Source organism: Mercenaria mercenaria, chromosome 17 (assembly GCF_021730395.1).
Source record: "Mercenaria mercenaria strain notata chromosome 17, MADL_Memer_1, whole genome shotgun sequence".
NCBI classification, from domain to species: Eukaryota; Metazoa; Mollusca; class Bivalvia; order Venerida; family Veneridae; genus Mercenaria; species Mercenaria mercenaria.
The window spans coordinates 70565112-70589305 of record NC_069377.1 but is presented as its reverse complement, the minus strand read 5'-3'; the positions used below and the strand labels follow the sequence as shown (position 1 = coordinate 70589305).

The 24194-nt window shown below is 33.2% G+C and overlaps 1 protein-coding gene and 1 long non-coding RNA gene across 3 annotated transcripts in view; both read left to right on the top strand.

Annotated features, from left to right (window-relative positions):
- Positions 1-830: 830 nt before the first annotated feature.
- LOC128550144 (uncharacterized) lies at positions 831-4948 on the top strand. The gene is made up of 2 exons (XR_008368132.1): positions 831-2112; positions 3754-4948. It is a non-coding gene; the product is annotated as an uncharacterized LOC128550144 (long non-coding RNA).
- A 7827-nt stretch (positions 4949-12775) lies between these two features.
- Positions 12776-24194, top strand: part of LOC123536059 (baculoviral IAP repeat-containing protein 2-like) — a 47915-nt gene continuing 36496 nt past the window's right edge. The window contains exons 1-5 of one of the 2 annotated variants that reach the window (XM_045318850.2): positions 12776-13060; positions 14563-15937; positions 16829-16980; positions 17385-17436; positions 18403-18549. In XM_045318850.2, coding sequence (XP_045174785.2) covers positions 14761-15937; positions 16829-16980; positions 17385-17436; positions 18403-18549 — 1528 coding nt within the window. In that variant the 5' untranslated portion in view covers positions 12776-13060; positions 14563-14760. Of the gene's footprint in view, positions 13061-14559; positions 15938-16828; positions 16981-17384; positions 17437-18402; positions 18550-24194 lie in introns of both variants that reach the window. The other variant, XM_045318849.2, reaches the window with a different exon arrangement.

The window sequence follows — 24194 nt, the reverse complement described above, 5'->3', positions numbered from 1 at the left end:
GTTTATAAACCAGAAAGGTAGACAAAATATGTTTACAGGTTTTCTGTATTAATCTCAAACGAATCATTTTCCATACCACAGTTTATAAAAAAAAATAGAATCTTTTATCAAATCAAACACAGACAGCACAGCACCACTCAAGAATTGACACTGAGTAGAATCTTAACTATAATGCAACCTTTTTGGTAATGAATATTTTTCTAGATTTTTTCTATATGTCAGAATAACAATAAGCGATCAAAAATATCAGTAGTGTCTGGTGTTGTTTTTTTATAACTAAATTTTTTTTTTATGAAAAGATAATAATTTTTCTTTTTACACTGTTCAGTACTATATATATGCTAAAAGTTGTTCATGTACGACTACGAGTCTTAAAATACATATTAAGTGTTTTTAGACAACTTAATCGTTTTAAAGATAAATTGTCGAAAGCTACTTTTTATATATGCACATGTCGTCATTAATCAGTCTTACAGATTAATAGACGAAGAGTTAGTCATACTATGTCACCATGACGACGAAACCACTTACTTCAAGCGGAGAACAATATGATTGAGTAATAATATATCTAAAAAGCATCTTCCTGCATTAAAGGACAATAAAAATTTCTATAATAATATGAATACAGAGCACATATCTTCTAAAGCAACATCTTTTGCAAACATATTTAAAACTAATGCAATCAATATTTTGAAAGACCATGCTTTAAGCATAATGTGTTGAAATAACATTGATATTTCATTAAATTAAAAATATATTTCGTTTAAATGTTAAAAAAATTCACCCCCAAAATGTCGCACACATTCTCGTAAAGAACACAAAAGAAGAATATTAAGTAAATTTATGTTCTCTTATGAAATAAATTGTTTTAATTTTGGTGGGTATCGTCTTGTCTAACATAACGCATCACTGCTAATCCGCACCTGTATTTGTATTTATAGTCGTATCAGTTCAAATACTAGTCTGACAAGTTTTAATCCCACGGGATTTTCATGGGCAAATTTAGTGCAGTGACAAGTACATTCTTTATCGGAAATCCGTAGAGGACAGATCGTTTACAAAAATTTAAAGAAGATTACGACGGAAAACTGCAGCGCTACTGTTTTGAGAATTCACAATTGAGATGAGTATACATTATATATTTTCTTTAGATGTCTGCGCTTATAACTTTGATTGCTGAACTTTCTGTTTATACGGCATTTGAATATGTCCTCTGGAAAGTAATGGAGACACGTGTTCATCGTACAATCAGCAAGTTATTGGCTATTTGGTTTTATTCAATCACTGACTGAATCAGTCTGAAGTGAATTTTAGTTATAAAAAAAAATAAATAAAAAAAAAATAAATAAATAAAATTAACAGACACAGTGAGCTGACAAACACTCACAGGTAAAACATGGGTGTGGTCGAGCGTTCTTTTTGTTTGCATGTACATACGCAAAAATGCAGTACGTTAGTTCCTGTACGTTATTCTCGGTCATTATTATTTATGGACTTTAATCATATGTACAATATGCATGTACTGGTTTCACCCGAGGTGTATTGAGGTTTATGCATTTCTAACGTACATTGTTGCGGAAATATTTTGTAACATGATTTAGTATCGCTAGGATTAATCAAAGAATTTTGCTTTGTAGCCTAATATAATTAAAAAAAAAATCACAAACTTTTAAATCATTAAATCAAATAGAAATATACATTTGGTTGTTTCTTACCAATTGTCAAAATTATACGTTAAATATCTTGCTTTAAATGATAAAAAACATGCTGCATAGTCTAGTTACAGCTTAACAGATCCGATGAGAAAGGAGCGACATACAATTAATTGGTTCCATGCCGTTTTCAACAGTATTTCAGTCAGATGGTTAAAGTGTTCGTAGAGACTGCACATGGGAAAATTGACGCAGTTCTAGCCTATACGATTTGATGCGGATTATCCATTACGTCAGCAACTGTAACACCAGCATTAACTCGGCCAATCTCTGGTATAAGGGACTGCAGAAAACTAATGTCGTCAACCGGCTATTCTCCTAATGTCTTTAAACAGTTTAGCTATAGGAGCGGCGTGGCATGGTCGGGATCGGCAGCTATTGGGGCACCTTGTGTTGAAAGGTAACTGCTGTACCTGGTTAATTTTATTAGATCCGATTTATCTAGGTCCGTTGCATGCATTACTTAACTGCCTGCATGTAAAAGAATAAATTATAAAAATGCATTGATATGGAAAATGAAATAATCAAGAAATATCGAAAATAGGTGTAAAACAGAATTGAATCAATTATGAGAATAATGTTAATAATAATAATCATAATAACAATAACGATATGAATAATAATTTCAATAATATGAATGCAAAGAAGACGTCACATGAAACTGTCCAAGCATATTCTGTTTATGACGTAACAAGTCAGTGGCAGTAAGACTCTTCTAATTGAAAGTCTTATGGCTATTGGTTTCCTATTCGTCCGCCTGTCCGTCCGTTCGTCTTATGTTCGTTCAAAATAAATAGATAATACATTTCGACTGAAACCTCAGCAAAAGGTTTCATGATGACCCTAGCTTATAGTAATCGAACTATTGGATAATATGTACATGTACCTGAATGACATTGTAACATTTAAAGATATACAATATGTAAAATATGCAGCGAGTTTCATAGATTTTGATACATCTTAAAAAATTAAGGTACATAACAAAAGGTAATTTCTAGCTCTAGGCTTTTAACTGTTTGTCAATGACCTGCTGTACCTATTGAGTAAACGTGTATTCACTGCATACCTCGTGTTGGCGAATTTTATTTTCATAAAATGTTGAGTGGCCCTCAATACACGTAATGTGCATTTCGGTATGACATATTGTAAATCTTATTAGTACTAAAATCTAAAATGCATTACATTCGTTGAAGTCTATAGTTATCATCTTATATCATAGAGATCGGTGAGAGCATCTTTGTCACGTTTCTCATTAGTGCGAAGTACTAGAACCTAAAATTTCCTATTAGGTCTGGTATGTTCTGCTCTTATTTTCATAGTTTTCTGCACCTTCGCGCTGCTATGTTGCTTCCAGGCATTTTAGCTGGAGCTTTGTCTTTCATATTTTCTCATCATTTTCATATATACCATGCTATATATTTACGATATGCCATAATATTCATTTGAAAATTTACAATAAAGTCACGGCCTTATCCCACATAATTTTGTTTTGTTTTTGCTATATTACTTGGTACATTTACCTTTGTCATAGAACCGATGAACTCCCTTATGCAGTCAGACCCGTACTGTAGACAGCCTCCAAAAAATATAACCTGCTTACTATGGTCACACGTCACCTGTCTTGCGAAAATATATGTTATCACAAATACCGGCATTTTTCAGTCCCCAAGGGAGGTTCTGCAGCCGGGTTTGACTGTATATATATATAAATACCCTAGCACCCACCAATAAATTAAGTAAATTTATGTTCTCTTATGAAATAAATTGTTTTAATTTTGGTGGGTATCGTCTTGTCTAACATAACGCATCACTGCTAATCCGCACCTGTATTTGTATTTATAGTCGTATCAGTTCAAATACTAGTCTGACAAGTTTTAATCCCACGGGATTTTCATGGGCAAATTTAGTGCAGTGACAAGTACATTCTTTATCGGAAATCCGTAGAGGACAGATCGTTTACAAAAATTCCCTCCCACCCTTCCCATTACAGTAACTTTGTTGTTTTTAACATATTTCTGCCGTCAAGTTTAATCTGTTTCAGGGTCACAATGGTGAATCATACTGCTGAACCCTGCCACAAAATGTACTGCTGCACCAAACATGTCACGCCGCTTCTGTAATCTATGGTATATTAGAGAATAAACTCTTTACAGTGTGTGTGTATAAACTCAATTTTGCTAGTATGCTTCTGTTGGTACATTTAATCATCATGGAACAATACGGTTGAATGAAACCGGCTTGATTTTAACTGCATGTATTCATTTATAAACATTCCGAATGTTACTATCTTTTTCTTTTGGTACTTTGTTTGTTGTTTTTTGTTAAATTTGGTTTGAATTTAAGCACGAAGATAACATGAATTAGTGCGGGCGATAGCATGCAGGTTCGCCAAATTCTGGCATTGTATTTGCAGAAAGATGGTCTTAATGTCATTTATTCTGTAAAAAAACAAACAAACATAATTGAAATATTTTTGTAGGACATCGTTTTGTACATCAATTTATAATTCGATGACAGCTCATGAACATTACCCAGTTTTTCGTGTTGTTTTTGTTCTGTTTGGCACATTTATTTTATCTACTAGAAACATTGATGATAGTAAATACTCGGAAAGCAGGGGGTGGAGAGAGCCTTTTCGCTGGTCAGAGCCTCGGATTCTCCCTACCTCCCCCCTCTTATATAAAAATATCATAAAAAATAGAAAAGAGTTAGGGTTGGGGCAGCCGGCTCGCAGCATACGATTAACCTGTCTTTCTGGGTAGTTTTTAGATGAAATTAAAACAAAAAATAATAATTATAATAATAATAATGCGTAAAGATTAAGATAACATGACAAGTATTTGTCATATTACATATGAATTGTCCATTCTGTATTCTGTCTTACTGCATATGTTCATAAATAGTCCGGTATATTTTATGTTTCTTTCGGCATATTGATTGCTTAAGTACATGCATATTTGGAAAGAATTATGATATTTCTGTCTATATATATTTCGAAGGCGTTCTATTGGTGCATTGTGTTATTGGGATATTGATTGTTATATGAACAGTAGTTAACCACCACCTTTGAAACCAGTTTAAGTTGTTTGTTTGGTATTAGTTATATAGTAAAGGAAAGAAATAAGGCGTGTATGCGTATATAAACTTGATTTTATTAGTAAACATACATTATTTGCATTGATCTGATTTCATCAATTTAGAATTTTTATTGTCGTGACTTAAATGGCGCTTACAAATTGTAATCTTTATTCGGGGTACAGTAAAGAAAGTCTTCTGTATTAAAATGTTTGGCTCAAGTCAATTCTAATTTCATTTTAATTTTTGTCCGTGTTGTGAGCAATATTTAGTGATCCACAAATATTTTATTCTTGTATACTACGGCAGTATGAAAATAAAAGCTCACTTGTCTAGGTTGACCTTCTCGTATCTGCAACCTCGCGCTCGGTTGGTCAACTCTTATTATTGGTGTTATTGGGCGGGCGCTCTTTAACCGTTAGAGGGGGCCTTGTACCATGTGGTCGGCCATTCACCTGGTCCATGGATTGACTGTGTCTTATATAAACAGGGTTGTTCAACTTATCGGCCATACGATTATTAGTGATCAGTCGAAAGTTGCATTTGTTATATGTACGTGTAGGTCCGTACATATTTTTATAATTTGTGGATCACTTTGCTACAAACCTCTAACACATGGGTTATGTTGAAACAGACATGTAAATCCCCCCTGTTTTCTTACGTTTCCAGTCTGCTGGTTAGCTCAGTCAATCGCTTGGATGGATTATATTATTATTGTAGCATAGTTTGCTATAACCATTCCCTCGCACCGGTCCGTTTGTTCATATATTACATTGAAACAATTTTTTCAATATTTTAATATTTTTGTGCGTTTGTTTGCTGAAGACTTTCTTGACTTACATCAGATTTTATTTTGATTTTGGTGTTATGTTTCATTTTGCATTTACTTAATCTAGGAAGAATATTTTTGTTGATATATCATCTCATGTCATAGAGATCGGTGAGAGCATCTTTGTCACGTTTCTCATTAGTGCGAAGTACTAGAACCTAAAATTTCCTATTAGGTCTGGTATGTTCTGCTCTTATTTTCATAGTTTTCTGCACCTTCGCGCTGCTATGTTGCTTCCAGGCATTTTAGCTGGAGCTTTGTCTTTCATATTTTCTCATCATTTTCATATATACCATGCTATATATTTACAATATGCCATAATTTTCATTTGAAAATTTACAATAAAGTCACGGCCTTACCCCACATAATTTTGTTTTGTTTTTGCTATATTACTTGGTACATTTACCTTTGTCATAGAACCGATGAACTCCCTTATGCAGTCAGACCCGTACTGTAGACAGCCTCCAAAAAATATAACCTGCTTACTATGGTCACACGTCACCTGTCTTGCGAAAATATATGTTATCACAAATACCGGCATTTTTCAGTCCCCAAGGGAGGTTCTGCAGCCGGGTTTGACTGTATATATATATAAATACCCTAGCACCCACCAATAAATTAATAATGTTGGGTAGTTTGATTAGCGGAAATGGCGTATGGGTGCACTCGACTCTGTCAATCCGAGAGAAATACCGTACACAGCACCACTTCACAGGGAGCACATGTGTGGAGTTTCATTGGATTCTCTTTAAAAGATGGAAGCAGTTTGTTAAACAAACTTAGGGCCTCTATCTGTGTCCATCTCAAAAAAAAATGTCACATATATCTACACTTCATAATTATCATGTGTATGAAAGTTCATCAGAATCCTATAAAACATAAAAGAACTTCAATTCCCAAGATTTGCTGGGAAATAGGGCCTCAATGTCCCCGTCTTTGTCTGTCCCAGACAAAATATGTCGCGTACATCTACACTTCATAGAGACCTTGTATACGCTCAGATCGCTCGTTTTTTTTCTGACAACATACCATGCTAAAAGTATGTAAAATTTGAAAATTGTACTTGAAGTACTCGTATAAGACATTTGAATAATTCTGCATTAGAAGATGTGTTGCTATTGTCTAAATGTGCGCCCGGTTATAGACCTGTAATATATCTAGATGAAACTGATGTCTGAATTCTTTTAACGTTACACGTAAGACATCAAGCAACACAGATTGAGCCGCACCATGAGAAAACCAACATTATGCATTTGCGACCAGCATGAATCAAGACTAGCCTGCGCATCCGCGCAGTCTGATCAGGATCCATGATGTTCGCTAATGGTTACTTTAATTGCAGTAGGCTTTGAAAGCGAACAGCATGATCCTGACCAGACTGCACGGATGGTCGCAAATGCACTATGTTGGTTTTCTCATGGTGCGGCTGAATTCATCATACCTTTTTATATATATAATATAGTAATTACACAGATACTGCGGTAATCAAAATAATGTTGAATCTGAGTATCACTTCTTGTTATGTTGCCCACTTTATTCTGAAATTCGCCGAAAGTATCTTGGGCCAGTATCATGGCCAAATCTGAATAAATTTATACATGTGATGTCAACAAATTGTAAGCGTATGTTGTACAAATTATCAAATTATGTGAAAACTGCTTTTGTAAAAAAATCTCATACCCCAGAGAGCATGACTGTTTCTTAAAGCACGCATGTTTGTGTTTTATTTTGTTTTTGTATTGTCATTATATTCTCTTTACACTTTATTAGATGCCCATAGGCAATTTTTTTTTTTGCCGATTTGCCTAATAAACTGAACTAAACTGGTATAACTGTCTTTTTCATCAAACATGTTTCTTTTTGATCACCGCTCTGTCACTAATTGAAGTCATTTACAACATTTACAAAAACTCTATCTGTTATACTTAATTAACAAAATTGTGACAGTCCGACCTTTCATATGCTGATGTGCCGAAATGAAATTATTGTAAAGTAATATAAATTCTAAATATAACTTAGCATAATCAAAGAGAGCGTGTTTATTTGAAGGGAAGGGATACTGAAACACAAATTCTGCTCCATTCGGAATATTTTTGGCAAGTGTACATTACACAGTGCAATACTTGATATATTTGACACGATGTCGTCTGTTGAATTTGTAAATTTGTATTAAAAAAACAGTTTGTACAAGTTGATACCTTTAGAATTTGACTGTCGTCGTGTGCCGCCTCTCCAGCAATTATAAACTACTGAAATATATATGCTAGCGAGCCGAGCCGAAAATGTTGACAAAAACATCCGATGTCTAAAGTTTAGGCTCTCAAAATTGGTGTTTGCCGTACTGTAGGGGTGAGGTGCCAGCTGCGACATTTTTATGCAATATTTTATATCATTACTTATATTTCATTTATGAAAATTTCCCCACATGTTTAAACAAGTATTCCTAGTTTTAACACGTCCGAAACATTGCAGTCACATGGGTAATAATTACATTTTACTCGGACTTTATCATAGGCTTCTTGTGTAAAATCTCAAACTTTAAACTAATATCAAAGTATTAAATCCATATAATATTTGAACGAAACTTCAAGGTTTTGTAGTTTGCAGCATCGTCTGGGACATGTGCAGTCAAAACTCTAACTTGATTTCTGAAATACTGTGATATTTATTTCTAAAGTCACTATATCGTCACCTCAACGCAAGAAGTGGATAACTGCACTGGATTAAAAAAGGAATTATTCACATTTTGCGCTAAGGTGACGATATATATTTAGTTCATTGTAAAAAGACTTTGTTTTACCCAAGTGGAAACTGGCAGGTGCATGAAAATACAGCTCCCTGACTGGTCAGTTAGAACTCCTGATGTCATAATAAAGTTGTGAATATTGGTAATTATATATTTACAATTCAATAAATTGAGTAATGTTATAATATCATATAGATCACTTCATGCCTTTTAAACAAGTTACAAAGATAAACAAATTTGTCTAAAACATATTGTTTTAAAATTATGTAAGAGACTTATTACTCTTAGTTGCGATCAGTTACATCTAAATAGGGAAAAGATGGAATTTCTCCATTTTTTCATACAAGCACACAGTTGCATTGTAGGTGGTGAATCCACAACAAATATCTGCCACTCACCTCTAGCCTGCTGTCTAACCAGTCGAGCAATACCTACACCCTAAATGAGTCATGCAATCGCACTTAAGCCAGTTCACCGCTACAACTCATTATCTCTGACTACATAATTCACGACAAATAAATAAAGTGTTGCGTTTTGCAATGCAAGGTTGTTATGCTGGTACATTTTGTATTTTGTAAATCAGAGATTTATAACATTGCAATACATCCCGACAAAACTTGTCATAAGAGTATTTTGTAACTATTATTAAACAAAAAAAATATCACAAAAACAAAATACCACATTTGGTGCATTCTTACAATCTCCCCCCAAAAAACTTTAAGGCCTTATTAGGAATACTTCCAATTTTTACAAACTATCTATGTCCCCTACATACAACAGTTATATTTGAAACATTCAAATGACCAGAAAAAAAAAGCATAACTTATTTGCAACCTTTTTCGACAGATGTACGGTTATCTTTTAAACGTCATCACTTACCGTTTAATACTTACTTAAGTCAACAAGACCAAAAACGCAATTTATTTTCATGAAGCAAGATTCGGGTTTTTGACGGTTGTTTTGCAAACTTTATTATACTCATGTAAATCAGGAGCGCTAATTGATGAACGTTATCAACAGGTGCGCGTAACATTTCCCGATGCAGCTCTTTTGGGTTAAAACACCTCGATTTGATTATTTCAAAGCATTACCGGGAGTTTTTGTTTTTCTTGGAGTGCCTGGAAACTGTGTGTATAAATATATATTCCTTGTTGGTCAGGTTTCAAAATCTTCATTAGTTTTTTTTCTTTCTTCGGCTTTTTGTCATTCTTTACTGAACTAGTCATTTTTGTTTTGTAATTTTTGTATCATCATTCTCTGTACAACAATATATGTTTATACTAAATTCTAGATCCATCTGTTACCTTAATGTACTCTTGGGGAAGGGCCGTCGCTAATGTTGGGACAACTTGTGGCCCAACCCTTTTGCTTCTGATTTCAGTGTATACATTACGTAACATGCTTTTCTAATTCTCATTAATCTATGTTAAAATAACGCATGTGTTTATTTGTATCATAAACATGTATCATTTGCAATAAAATATGTTTAAACTAATATATTCCTTGTATAGTACCCATTTTTCCAATCAAAAGTAGATTTAGAATCAAAGTGTTTGGAATGTTGTATATGTGACTGCAATCTTAGAATGTGACCTCTCTGCTGGACTTTCATCTTAAGGCTTTTAGAGGAAGGGACTTAATGTCACCAGGTTCACCTTGAATCATTTTAATATATTTTGTCGTTCTGTTAATACTTCTGTAATGCGTTAATATCTACATGTATATGTATACTAAAAGCAATCTATACATTTGATCAACTTATCTAGTCTATTTTTGCTAGCGGTTTTACAACATGCAACTTTGCCATTCTTGTATTTGACATTTGACCTCTAAGTTTTACCTTGACCTTGGACCTAGGGACTGGTTCTTGCGCATGACACTCCGTTTTACGATGTGAACAATTGTGCCAAGCTACATTAAAATCCCTCCATGCATGAAGAAGAAATGCTCCGGAAAAGTCATTCTTGAATTTGACCTTTGACCTCTAAGTGTGACATTGACCTTAGACCTAGGTACCTGGTTCTTGCGCATGACACTCCGTCTCATGACGGTAAGCATTTGTGCCAAGTTACATTAAAATCCCTCTATGCATGAGGAAGAAATGCCCCGGACAAAGTTGTCATTCTTGTATCTGGCCTATGACCTCTAAATTTGACATTGACCTTAGACCAAGGGACTTTATATTTATAAGAATATTTATTGATGGTGTTTGATCCTCACTAGTCTTCATGTAATTATGAATCGTGGCCATTTTGAATAATTTTGACATTTTCATATTTTCCGAAGCTATTTTTTTTTTCATTTTTAAATGTAAGTCACCATATCCTCAATTTCTACCATGTTTGATCTTTTTCCATAAATAGTACGATATTTTCATCATAAACTGCACTAATGTGTTTCCACTTCATATTACCTACCGGTAACTAAGTTTTAAAGCCTTCTTAAGAAATATCGCAGTAATCTCCTGATATCTATTTTCCCCCCTTTTTGTTGTATATAATGTGGAGGTCAGTACCTTTAATAGTGACTTAAAAGTGTCTGTACTAGTATATATTATAATTTCTTAATGATTTTGTCTTTTACTGTGTTTCATTCTAATGAATTAGAGATTGGCAAACATTCAATTAGGAAACCATGGTAAAACTCTGATATGCGAGAATGCTGTGTTTGTGATTGACATGTTTAAGTTGTTTCACCTTTTTCTAGGCGTAGTTCTGAATTTTGCGTATTAAATTTTTATATGTTTAAAAGCGGAAAAGTCACAATAATCCTTCATTTTTGCAAATGCTTAGAAAAATCAATCATTGCAGGAAGAATATTGACTGTTTGGCTGAACAAGTAGAACATATTTACTGACAGTGCAAAGTACTCTGGGATACATTTTGCAAACTGGTTATTAAACTGACAGTCATTTCTTTATTTGACTAATACATTTTTGTATATTTTGCTATACTAATCTTTATTCGGAATATACAAGACTACATTATACTTTATTCAAGGTGACGTAGAGACGATTTATGAAATTGTATTCACTAAAGTATTCAGTATTTTTATTATCACGTTTTTACCTATACTGTTTTGGGAAGGTCTTTTCAATCTTAAAACAAGTAAATAAAACATAGTCATCAAGCTTGCAACTACAAAGCAATGTACGTCTCTAGACAGTATAAAATGTCTTATCCATCATCAATATTTTAACAATGCTTACAGCTAGGGGTAAAACCGTATACCCCAACGATTTACTACATTTTAGGAACCGTCTTTTATAAAACCAATTTGTTTAAGTTCTATGACCTTGTTTTGTATGGTCCAGGGGATATAACTCTCTGTCACTGCAAATATATGGCGTAAAATAGTTTGTCAGTGGTAAAAAATTGATGACAGGTAAGTGACTAATTTTTATAAAGAGACATGATTATTATATCTTTTTGAAGTGATAAGGACAGTTATGTATTAATTTTATGCTACGACCTAAAAGAACTTTCAAGAAATATAAAGCTTTTTTTTACTCTTTAAATACAATAAAAGAGATACAAACCTCCAATACAATGTATTTAACTTTTAATGCCGCTTCAATGCAGATAATTTTATTACAAATGCTCTAGATATGTTCTACAAACCATATTGATTTACCCGTTTATATATTACAGAGTTTTCAACTGCAAACGACACAAGTGAGAAATCAGATTCTTGCACACCGGACTGGCGTTTCCGGTGATTTTACCCATGCCGGCAAAGCCCATTTGACACCCCATGCCAGATGACTCTCGTGCTGTTTATGACAACTAGCGATTCATGCATTGATTATTATATTGTTTAAGTAAAATGCGAAAAACTTGGGTACCTTAATAGCTTCTCTCCGTTCCATATAGTATATTTCTCGATTCAAAATACGTTATTTTATGGTAAGAACATACATTACGCTACAAACGATAAAACTAAAGTGGAACTTTGTTATTGTTATTGTGCGTATTTATTTGTAAAATACGGTATGCAAGACAGACAAATAATCTGTCAGAATAAAAAGCTTATATACGATATGCAAGAAAAATATCGGTCATATGTGTAAGAATCGGATAGAAATATCCGTCCCTCGGCCACCAAGCCTCGTTACCACACAATGCGCAGGTGCCCTCGGGACGGATGTTTCTATTCGATTCCTAAACACATGAGATATTATTAGTCTGCACTCGCGATGAGATAAATGCTTAAGTAAAATGACTCAATTGTTTTACCATCAATGTTTAGAAAGTATACAATTGAAGTGATACTGTCGTGACAATCGTTATTTTGTTGCAACATGAAATTGTAACACAAATATTTTGCAATGCTTGGCCTTAAAATTGTACCCCATGCCAAAAAGTATTATATCCACAAGTAATATAATCAGAAAGACATATATAATTAGAATTTGAATAGACTTGATAGTTATCTCTAAAGTCGTTAAATCGTTATATAATACGCCAATTTACGAGCGTTTTAATAAAATAGACGTAAATAATGAGGTTATTTATGTACAATATTGATTTTGCCATGTCTTCCTAGTAGAAGGGTCGTTTCGATTTAAAACGAAATTCATAGATTGTTATTTATGTAACACAGGATTAAATATCTGATTCAACCTCAAACTGTGTATGATAACGATGTCACTAAGGAGGAAGTCGTGATAAAGATAAATGCAGAAGTGTAGAGGTACAGGTAAGTGTGTTTTGCTAAATTAAAAAGACACAAATGCCTACTAATGCTTTTTTCGGTATTATTGTGATAATGTTATCATATTATGTAAAAGTATATTTTATATATTTTAAAGTTACTGTGTTCAATAAAAATGAGCATATGACCTACATATTTCAAACAAACAGCGATTATCTTGAAACCAAAGTGAATTTACGATACAATGTGACTGATACGAAAACTGAAATCAATTTAGACATGTATTAGCATGTCAACATTCCAGCTGGTTGAACAATGTTCTATTTAAAACTTAGCTAATTTTGTTATCAATTTTAATTCCACGAAATGTGTACATACAAGTAAGTTCGGTTTTGACATTCTGCCAAATATTGAAGTAGGTAAATAATCAACCGTTGAAAAGCTTTCTAAGAGTGGTATAATGTAACAAGCAATTTTATTATCAATGACTACAGTCAAGGTTAATTTTATAGCGCTGTATTTTAAAAGTTTGTGATTTATAGTTATTTTGTTTGAAGCAGTATATTTTTGTGTAATAAAAAATAAAACGGTAATGAGATATCCGTCAGACTTCGACTGAAAGCTCACTTTCCTATAAAGATATCTGTTTGAATTGCAGAAGATATCTTTCTTAGCAGAAGTGTTTTGCTCTCTAACGTAAAGATATGTTATTGTAGGAGAAGACATCTATAAGCTGTTGTTTTCTGCTCTGATCCTTTTTCAAGCATTATCTTCTGTACTTCTGTTAAACCAAAAGTGATATCTGCTTAACACTATTATAGAGCTATCATTTTAATGGAATGAGAAATCGTTTTGACATAAAATATTAGCTTTTAAAACACTCAAGATATAGCCCTTTTTTAATTCTGTAGGCGGATTTTAGCGTTTCTGATTTATCCTCAATGTGATATGTAATAGGAATCGGTTATTATTCTTTTAGTAACACTACTTTTTCTAAGCTAATTTTTCGAAAATTGCTGCTGTAACTATACGTCCCCACGCTACCACCCTATTTCTTTCAAATAAAGTACTAAGACTTTTCTGTACAGAGCTAGCTTTAAAGAACTGTTAGCTCTTTTACATCCACTGCTATCCCTTTACATATAAGAACGGTCTTTTATCCGCGAGTGAAAACTTTCAATTATATAGAGATACCACTTTTAGTTTAATCATATTTTACTTCTTCAATTCATATATAATTTACTAAAATGCTGGATTTTGAGAGAAAACTTTTTTAGCTTGTCCTTTCCTTGTTATGTACAGTTACAAGTATTCCATGGCATAATCATTCCATTTTACGTGGGCGGTCTTACATATTTTATAATTGTAGTGCTTGCTATCTCTTAAATATATAATGCTATTTCTTGGCATTGAAGAGCTTTAAAACAAAGAGATACCCTTATATTTTAAGTATTTCATGTAGGCACTAAATGAATATTAAAACGGCAGATTATCATAGTATAATCAATTTATGTATGACTGTTTTGTTAATTCATTTCTTATAGCAGAGATGAAAACAATTGTGATACTCCAGTCGGTAAAATGAAGAAACGAAAGAGGAAGAGAAGATATATCACAACTGTTGATTACTAAACCAAAACAAATTATGATAAACTGATAAAAACGAACATATGATATGAATATACAAATCCAAGCAGCAGAGGGTGTAGATATATCATTAATGTATATCAAATATACTTGACAAAATGCAAAGTTCTGCTCAAGGACGCAAAACTCAGAACAAAAATGCAATAATTAGGCAACAAAGTGTTGAACTTATGAGTGAAGGCAAAACACACATTATAAAACCTGAAACAGAAAATGAAAAGCGAGAAACTCAATATGGTACTACACACACGATAAAAGTGGAAATTGATGATGAAGATCCCGGCAATGCTGTTTTATCTCTAGAAATAATAGCTAATGTTTTCATTGAAGGCGTTGTTTTATTTGATTTTGGAAACATTTTTGTGTATTTCAATCTTTGGACTGGTTTCCTGAAAGATATAGAGTATACGGCAACTGAAGAACAGAAGGACATTTCACTGCTTCATGATGTATACAGCAGTTACAAAACATTCTTATTATACCAGAATACAGATGGCAGGGTACTGATTTTGCCCAGAAACCAAAACTTTCACACAGTATTTAAACGACTGAGTAATGTATTACAAAACAACGAGAAAGTAACTTCAAACATGGTGGTACGGCTTAAAGATATAAACAAACCAAACCATAGCTGTGAACAATTCAAAGAGTCTGGACATGTGAAACATGACCAAAAGTACCACCATGTAAATCACGTATTCGCCCGGAAGCTGGAAACAAGGTTTAATGAGAGCGAAAGCGGAGAGAATGTAAAAGAAGAAGCAGAAACGGATTTATCTTACGAAAGAAATGTATCGTTAGAAACGTGTAAAGAGAGAACAAATATAGGTAGATTAAAAGTCAATACACCTTATCTGCAAAACCCTAAGCAGCTTCCGTGGTTACCGCCATCCTTTCCACGTGACAGAATTTTCATTCAGTATCCCTTTAAAGAACTATTTCAATTACCAGTGCAAGTGTCTGAAGAACAGAGAGATGATGATCAAGCTCATAGCGAACAAGTTGTCACTCACAATTATTCAACTATCCACAGAGACGACATTTCATTTGGACTCAGCCAACCTTCAATGGGTAATAATGGTGTGTATTCACATGTTACAAACGAAACACAATCTGCTGTTCAAGAACCTAGAAGCCTGTTACAGCATCGTCCCCGTGTTCCGCCCCGACACCCTAATTATTCTGACTATTCGGACAGGTTGATGTCATATACAAACTGGAGGCACAGAACTCCGGATCCACCAAGACTCAGTCAAGCAGGATTTTTCTTTACAAGTATGTTTAAAAGAATCTTATTTTTCGAATTGAATACTGCTACACATCATTTCAAGTTTCAGATCAATAATAATGAGTTATGGAACTGTGATTGCCGCTCCGGATGAATTTCTAACACGCACACTCGGAATAAGGAAGCCGTCTTCTCACCATACACCTCTGCTATTTCTTAACTTTACTTCAATTCATTTAGTAACTAGTAAGCTCTCTTGAAAAGGAATCTTGCAGATTTATGAATATTTCCTGTATATGTATGAAATTTAATTCTGATATGATAAAACATGCACAATGTCTTTAGAACACGGCAATTTTGATGTCACGCTAACATATTTTTGGCGCCATTCAAGTGCTAAAAACGTGCTACCATATTTGATCTACTATTTTTAAAATATATAAAATACGTTTCAGATTAGTGATGATATATATTCTAACAGAACAGCGTTACACTTAATTCAAACACACTAAAATCGATGAATAACTCACTAGACATCGAGTTATGCCACGGAACGTATTACCTCCCATATTTTAAGACTATTAAATCAAACTTACATGTTGACGTCACGTCAGCCTACAGTATTTTGAGCCATAAATAGGTCATGAAAAAGTGTTTCCCCGTTTCACCTACGTATATAAATAGATTTGTATGCTTTCTAAATATAATCAAACAGATAAATAAAATATGACCGGACCATCCTTTGATATAATTATCTAAACACTTCGATCTGTTATAAGCCCTCGTGAAATTATTCCGCAAGCACTTACTTCTTCGTATTGTTTAGATATATCAAATATGGTTCTGCTGTGTATGTTTTCTTAAATTAAGTTTCGTCATTAAATGTTTAAGCAAGTAAAGACAAATAGGAAAGTTATTTGCTTTTACTATAAATTCAGACCAAGAGGATCTCGTGCGTTGCTTTCAGTGTGGCATTGGGTTAAAAGACTTCTCGCCAGACGATGATCCATTATTAGAACATATAAGACATTCTAAACAGTGTCCGTTTCTTCCAGAACTACTCGGTGAGGATAGGTTGGCAAGTTACAAGGTAGTCATTGTAGTCATTTGGATTTTCTTTTAAAAATCGCCTGGGAGGCGAATAGAGGGATATATCAGCATGCTAGGGTCACTCACTACATTATTTACAATGCATCGCAAACACAAAAACAGATTTATAGAAAAAATACAAATGAATAATAAAATCTCTAAGAAGTCCGTAACATGACAAATAAAATATATATAAGAATATAAAAGAATATAAAATCAAGGACAAAATTCTAGCAGGAAAAAAAAAGACGCATTCAAAGAGCGCAGTCATCCATAAAGTATTTCTCAAGGAAATAGGTGTAAGGGTAAATGTATCAATAAAAAAAATGTTTAGAAATTAGGAAAGTGAAAATTTAATCTTTTAAGCGTCCATCTTACAAGTTAGACAGATAAAATACATTTCAGGAACGACTGCAAACTATTGATCCTGAATACAATCGTCAACAACAATGGACTGGTAAGTATGATATTGAGCACGTTTACAATTCTTCGCCCGCCATGATGAAAAATAGAACTTTGCACAACCTTTTAAGGTACATCAATTTATACAAAATTTGCTGTTAGAGCAACCGTGTCACAGAATTTTGATATCTGGTCTCTATGTATATTTATCCCTTTATATGTATAATGACAGAGGGACCATTACCATACCCCTTAACCATGATGCAATAAAGATCATCAATTCGGTTTTTTTTCTTCTCAAAAATCTGTCCATCAGGGTCAGTGCATAAAATAAAAATAAAAGGTTTCGGTATAGGGGGCACCCCTAGCTCTCTCTTTTTTTTAATTGATGATGTTTAAGGTGTCTTATTCTCTATAGTGTCCTATATCCTTTTGTAGTTATATGTGTTCTATTCTAACTTTTGTTTGATCTGTCTAGAAATTTAAAAAACTCTGTCCAAAATAAATAGATTTGTATGTTTTCTAAATATAATAAAACAGATAAATAAAATTTCATATTTAGTGTTAAATGCCATCTTCAAGGTTTAAGGGTATCAGGTAGAACAGTATGATTTGGCGTATCTAAGGGCTGTCGTGCTTATCACTGCTGTTGTTTGAAATAATTTATTATAACGAAAAACTCTACTGACAACACATACGAAGGGATGCATGTAAGTAAAGAAGTAAGTAAGTAAGTAATACATTATTGTGTCATGTGCATAACACAACAGTATACCAATCATATAAATAAGTATATATAGCACCCGGCTCTGAAATACATACATACATACATACATACATTTAAATGCTACCCTTGAAAATATTTGTATACTAAACCTACGATAATGTAATTAAAACAATAATCATGGATTTTAAGTTTTTTGTATAATATGTAACACAGAATTAGAAATATTTCTACCGTTATTCTGTAAAAAAGCTATTCAAAATTTAAAAATGTTACATCATAACATATGGTTTACAGCGAGACAAAACGGTTCAGTACCCAGTCCAAGTTACCGCCACCCAGAATATCAAACAATGGAAGCTCGTCTTTCTTCATTTGCTATGTGGCCTCACCATATGAAACAAACACCGCAACAATTGGCAGAGGCAGGACTTTATTACACCGGTAAATAAATATTTTTATTATCATCATTTAGGAGTTTTATTATTTTCTATTAAACCTGGCTGCAAATAAAAAAACATGAGACATTAACAAGTCTTGCATGTTCGACATTTGCAACCCCATTGCATCATTGATATCTGGCATTCCAATTACTTATTCTGAATATAATATTTTATGTGTATCTTTCAAATACATTGTGAAACTATGTCTTTGTAATTATGAAAGAAATGCGTACTTACAGTCTACGGCAAATAGCATAATAGTAAGTCTTTTATATATTCGTTTTTATCTGGATGTCCATTTGAAAACAAATAAGAAACATGTTTCACTGAAATATGTTTGTAATGTACTTTCTGTTTTCTTTTGTTCTAAACATCATATAGTTAGTAAGCACAATTTTTTTATATTATGTTAAAATTGTTTTAAACTTGGTTATAATTCATAGCGAGAGAACATTTGTTGAAGTGCCTTTTGTAGTTTCAGTTTTCACTTCAATGGGAATTGTTCCAAAATAAATCATTTGTAATGCACCCTAAAACTGATACACAAAATGTTAAAAAATGTAAAACAGGAAAGGTATTGCCATGCAATACAAAGTCCCCTACTGGAAGGCACCTAATTTTCTCTGTTGTTATTTATAGTAACAACAAAGGGAAGTTAATCCTAAAAAAGATCTATATAATGTATTTTCACACAAAACCCTTTACCAGGCAAAGATAAGTCCACATACACCTAAAAATTGGATGTAGCCTGCAGGTTGTACCACAGAAAAGTGGTCTCGATTTTTCCGTACAGCCAGAAATAAAGAAGGTATAATATAAGCTATTTATAGTAACAACAAAGGGAAGTAATTGTAAAAACAAGGGTGCCTCATGGTGGAGAACATTTGTGCCAAGTTACATCAAAATCCCTCCATCCATGAAAAAGAAATGCTCCGGACAAAGTCATTCTTGAATTTGACATTTGACCTCTAAGTGTGACCTTGACCTTAGACCTAGGGACATGGTTCTTGCGCATAACAATCCGTCACATGGTGGTGAACATGTGTGCTAAGTTACATCGAAATCCCTTCATGCATGAAGAAGAAATGCTCCGAAAAAAGTCATTCTTGTATCTGACCTTTGGTCTCTCTTAGTGTGACCTTGATCTTAGACCTAGGGACACGTGCATGACACATCGTCTTATTATGAGGTATATTTGTGCCAAGTAATATTAAAATCCCTTCATGGATGGAGTTATGGACCGTACAGGAAAAAAGCCCTGTTGACATTTGACCTCCAATTGTGACCTTGACCTTTGAGCCAGGGGTCCGGATTTTGCGCATGACACGTCAACAGTTGTGCCAAGTAATATTGAAATCCCTTCATGAATGACAGAGTTATGGACCAGACACGAAATTACGACTGGACGGACGGACGGATGAAAAGACAGACGGAATGATGGACAGAATGACGGAATGACGGACGGTAAAGTGCATTCCTATAGTCCCCTAAACTGGTTTTCAACCAGTAGGGGACTAAAACCCACAGGTCGCCAAACACGCCATTAATAAAAATGTTGCGGGCTCGGTTTGACTGAGCCTATTCGTGGACGGTAGTGGAAAATACAAGCAACTGTCCGCGAGAAAAAAAATGGGTAGAACTAAAGAAACTGGAATTTAGAGAGGACCTCTTCCCTTATTGAGCTTGCATATCACAGAAACTGCCCAAAGGCAAAATTAAAAAGCTGGCACCATACCCAAGGGTAAATTAAACGATACTCAAAGTTATTACAGCGGGAGTATTGTAACCACCTAGGCCGAAATGTTCTTGCAGAAAAAAAGGAAGACGACATAAATATCGTGCTTAACAATCGGGAGAGATTGCAATATAAGGGTCTGATTGAAGTTATAGGGAGACAACGCTGCTGTGATAGTAAAATAGAAAACGTTCAAAAAAAGCCTGGTCTCCCAACACGACATAAATGAAAATATGCAAACCTGAATGAATTTAGTTTAATAAAATAAAGCTTTATAAAAGACTAAAGTATAAACCCAACTAAACAAAGTGATAGCAAACAAAGGATAATAAAGTCTGTTCATGAGAAAATACAAAATGCAACACCTCTCATGCTCCCTTAGCACTGACTTGAAAGGACATGGAATTCTATTTCTATGCTTCCAAAGGATCTTCTTAACCATCAGTCTTTAAGTGTCATGTTGCGGTTGTAAAAGTATCCCCGTACTTGTACTCAGTCTTATTTTCTGGTCCTTTCGGATCACGGAGAACATTCATTTTTACTATCATAGAATTCCGGTTTCGTTGGTGCTAGGGGCCGTGAATGGTGTTGTACATTTCATAACCTCGGATGAACAGACTCAATCGAATCTACTTAGTTATCTTCTGTGCTTCCAAGGGATCTTCTTTTTATAGATTTTATTAGAAGAGAACATAGAAAGAATTTCATTACTCAAAAGGGCCAGACATAACAACATTGGGCCATTAGCTGAAGCAATTATTTATCAGCTGCGATAACCATTTGAATATATTTCGATTTCACAACAGTTGATATAAGATATCTTGCAGAGAGAAAACCGACAAACATTTCAAAAGCGGGGAGTGCGTTCTATGTTAGATAACACCTGGCTAAATTTAACAAGCTAAATATGACTTTTTTGTTGGAAAGAATAAGCAAGTCGCTTTAAAAATTCTCTATAAATTTATACTGCGTACAGTATGTTATAACCCGGGCCGCCGCGGCATAAGATGATTTCCGACGGCCATTGAGGAATACGTAATACACGGTCGTTAAATATAAAGCGTTTTTCAGTTTTGAAAGGAAAACTTAGTAAAAATAATTAATTCGTAGGTTTTCCATAACATATAATCTGTCGGTAACTAAGTTTCAAAGGCCTTGTTAAGAAATATAGCAATGATTTTCTGATATCTAATGAATTTTGTCCGTTGCTGTTGTTGTTGTACAATCCTGGGGTCAGTACTTTTAACATGAATGCATTTTCCAGTACCTTCCATGAACTACGAAGAACACATAGGAAATCAAAAACTACTGCAGATAAGTAGTATTAAATATAGCGTTTTTGGCATTTTGACCCCCCCCCCCTGACCCCTTGTCCCTATTCTATAAGTGGACTTTAACCTTACCCTAAACTTAAAATACTAACTTAGTACCCTTGATACCCTGAAAATCTTTTAAATCTTTAGTTAAACCGAATGAAAACCTTTGGTTTAACCAAAAAAGATTTAGTCTTTGATTCGGACTGACCCCTTGTCCATATTCTAAAAAATCCAATGCTGGACAATTTAAAACCCACAGGTTTTAAACCCAGTTAAAAGTTTTAAATACATATGATATAGATGAGTTTACAGAATAAAATATATTGTTTGAAAGAAAGAAAATTTACTGATAATATAAATCCTCATTATGTTATAACAAAAAACGGGAGAAAAATGATAAAGGCTACTTGTTCATCTTGTGGAAAAATGAAATCAAAGTTTGTTAAAAGTACAGGGGGTAATTTAGATATTCACAAAGCAATGTTACCTTTATTACCTAAGAAAGGTTTAACACTTCCAGGATATAATTATTGTGGGCCAGGAAATCCCCTAGATAATGGACCCCCTGTCAATGAACTGGATGCAGTATGTATGGACCATGACTTTTGCTATGACAGTGGTGTAAAAAAGGGTACATGTGATAAGCAAATGCTTTCCAATTTAAATAAAACTAAATCAAAAACATTTGGAGAAAAGATTGCAAAACATTTAGTTGTAAAACCAGCTATAAAAACGAAATACACACTTGGTCTCGGACAAAAATCAAAAAACGGGGAAAAGGGGGTAGAGTATACCCCCGGAATCACATGGAGCGATGAATTAGCAGAAGAATTACACAAACCAATTAAAAGGAAATTTAGGAAACGAAGAGTGATAGTTAATGATATTGATGATACTTGGTCAGCTGATTTAGTTGACATGCAAGCTTTTTCAAAATATAATAAAGGAGTAAAGTACTTGTTAACCGTTATTGATATATTTAGTAAATATGCTTGGGTTATTCCGTTAAAGAATAAAACTGGAGAATCTGTTACTGAAGCATTTGAAAAAATAATTTTAGAAGGACGATTACCAGTAAATTTATGGGTAGATGAAGGAAAAGAATTTTATAATAAAAAGTTTGAATCATTTTTGAATAAAAATAAAATTAATATGTACCATACATTTAATGAAGGAAAGGCTGTAGTTATTGAAAGATTTAATAGAAGTTTAAAAAGAATAATGTGGAAATATTTTACAGCAAATAATACTTATACTTATTTAGATAATTTGCAGGATATGGTTGATAAATATAACAAAACAAAACATTCTAGTATAAAAATGACACCAACCGAAGCTAGTAAAAACTTAAATAAAGGTACTGTTTACTTTAATTTATATGGTGATTTAAAGATACCAAAGAGCAAAGCAAAATTTAAAATTGGTGATCGAGTTCGTTTAAGCAAACTTAAAAGACATTTTGAAAAAGGATATACACCAAACTGGACAGAGGAAATATTTTAATTTATAAAATTAATAATACAAATCCCAGAACATACACTATTAAAGATTTAAATAATGAAATAATTCAAGGTTCATTTTATGAACAAGAACTTTTACCTACTACACAAGAAGTTTTTAGAATAGAAAAAGTTATTAGACGAGACTATAAGAAAAAACAAGCTTTAGTAAAATGGAAAGGTTATAGTGAAAAATTTAATAGTTGGGTACCATTTAGTGAATTGAAAGAAATTTAATTTAAAAAATATATTATATAAATGGTCCATAAAAATTTAATTTCTAATATGGAATAGAAACAATAGATCAGTTAATCATTCACTTAACTAAACTAGCTGCTGCTTACAGAAAAAGTTATAAATTTTGTGGGAGAGTAAGTACCGGATTATATATTACAGCAGGTGTCTTTGGTTGTTCAGCTGCATTAGCACTTGTTCAGCTATTCCTATATTTGTAGCAGTTGCTGGCGCTGTTCCATCAGTAATTACCATATTTACTAACAGACTAAAACTTGACGACAAAATTTATTTTAAAAGCACATCATCACAAAATAAAACAACTTATAACAAAAGCACGGATTGGAAAAGTAAATAAAGAAGAAGAGAAACAAGTTATTCAGGATATTTTTACAATACTATTAGAAATCCCAGAAAGAAAAAAAATATCAATGCCGTTTGAAACGTATATGAAGGAATTTAAACTTAACGGATATAAAAGTAAAAAAGAAGAAGAGGCTGTATTAAATTTTACGTGTGTTTTTAGAGATTTTTTCTATAAGTATATTATATATAGATGGTTAATAGAAAGGTAGATAGAATGATTATGCCAAAATTATCTAGCACTTTAGGAGAAATAATGAATCCAGACAAAAATTCATATAAGAAAGTTCTTAAAAGAAGAAATGTTATTAAATCAAAACTTGATCAATAGTTAGCGATGAATATAAAAATCATGTTATTGATAAATTACAAAATGTTATAGATCCTTATCTTCGTAAAAGAACTTTATTTGAATGGAACTGTGGTTGTCTATTAACTGAAGAAGAAAATGCTATACCCTCGAGTACTAAAACCTCTAGTTTTAAAAAGTTATGTGATT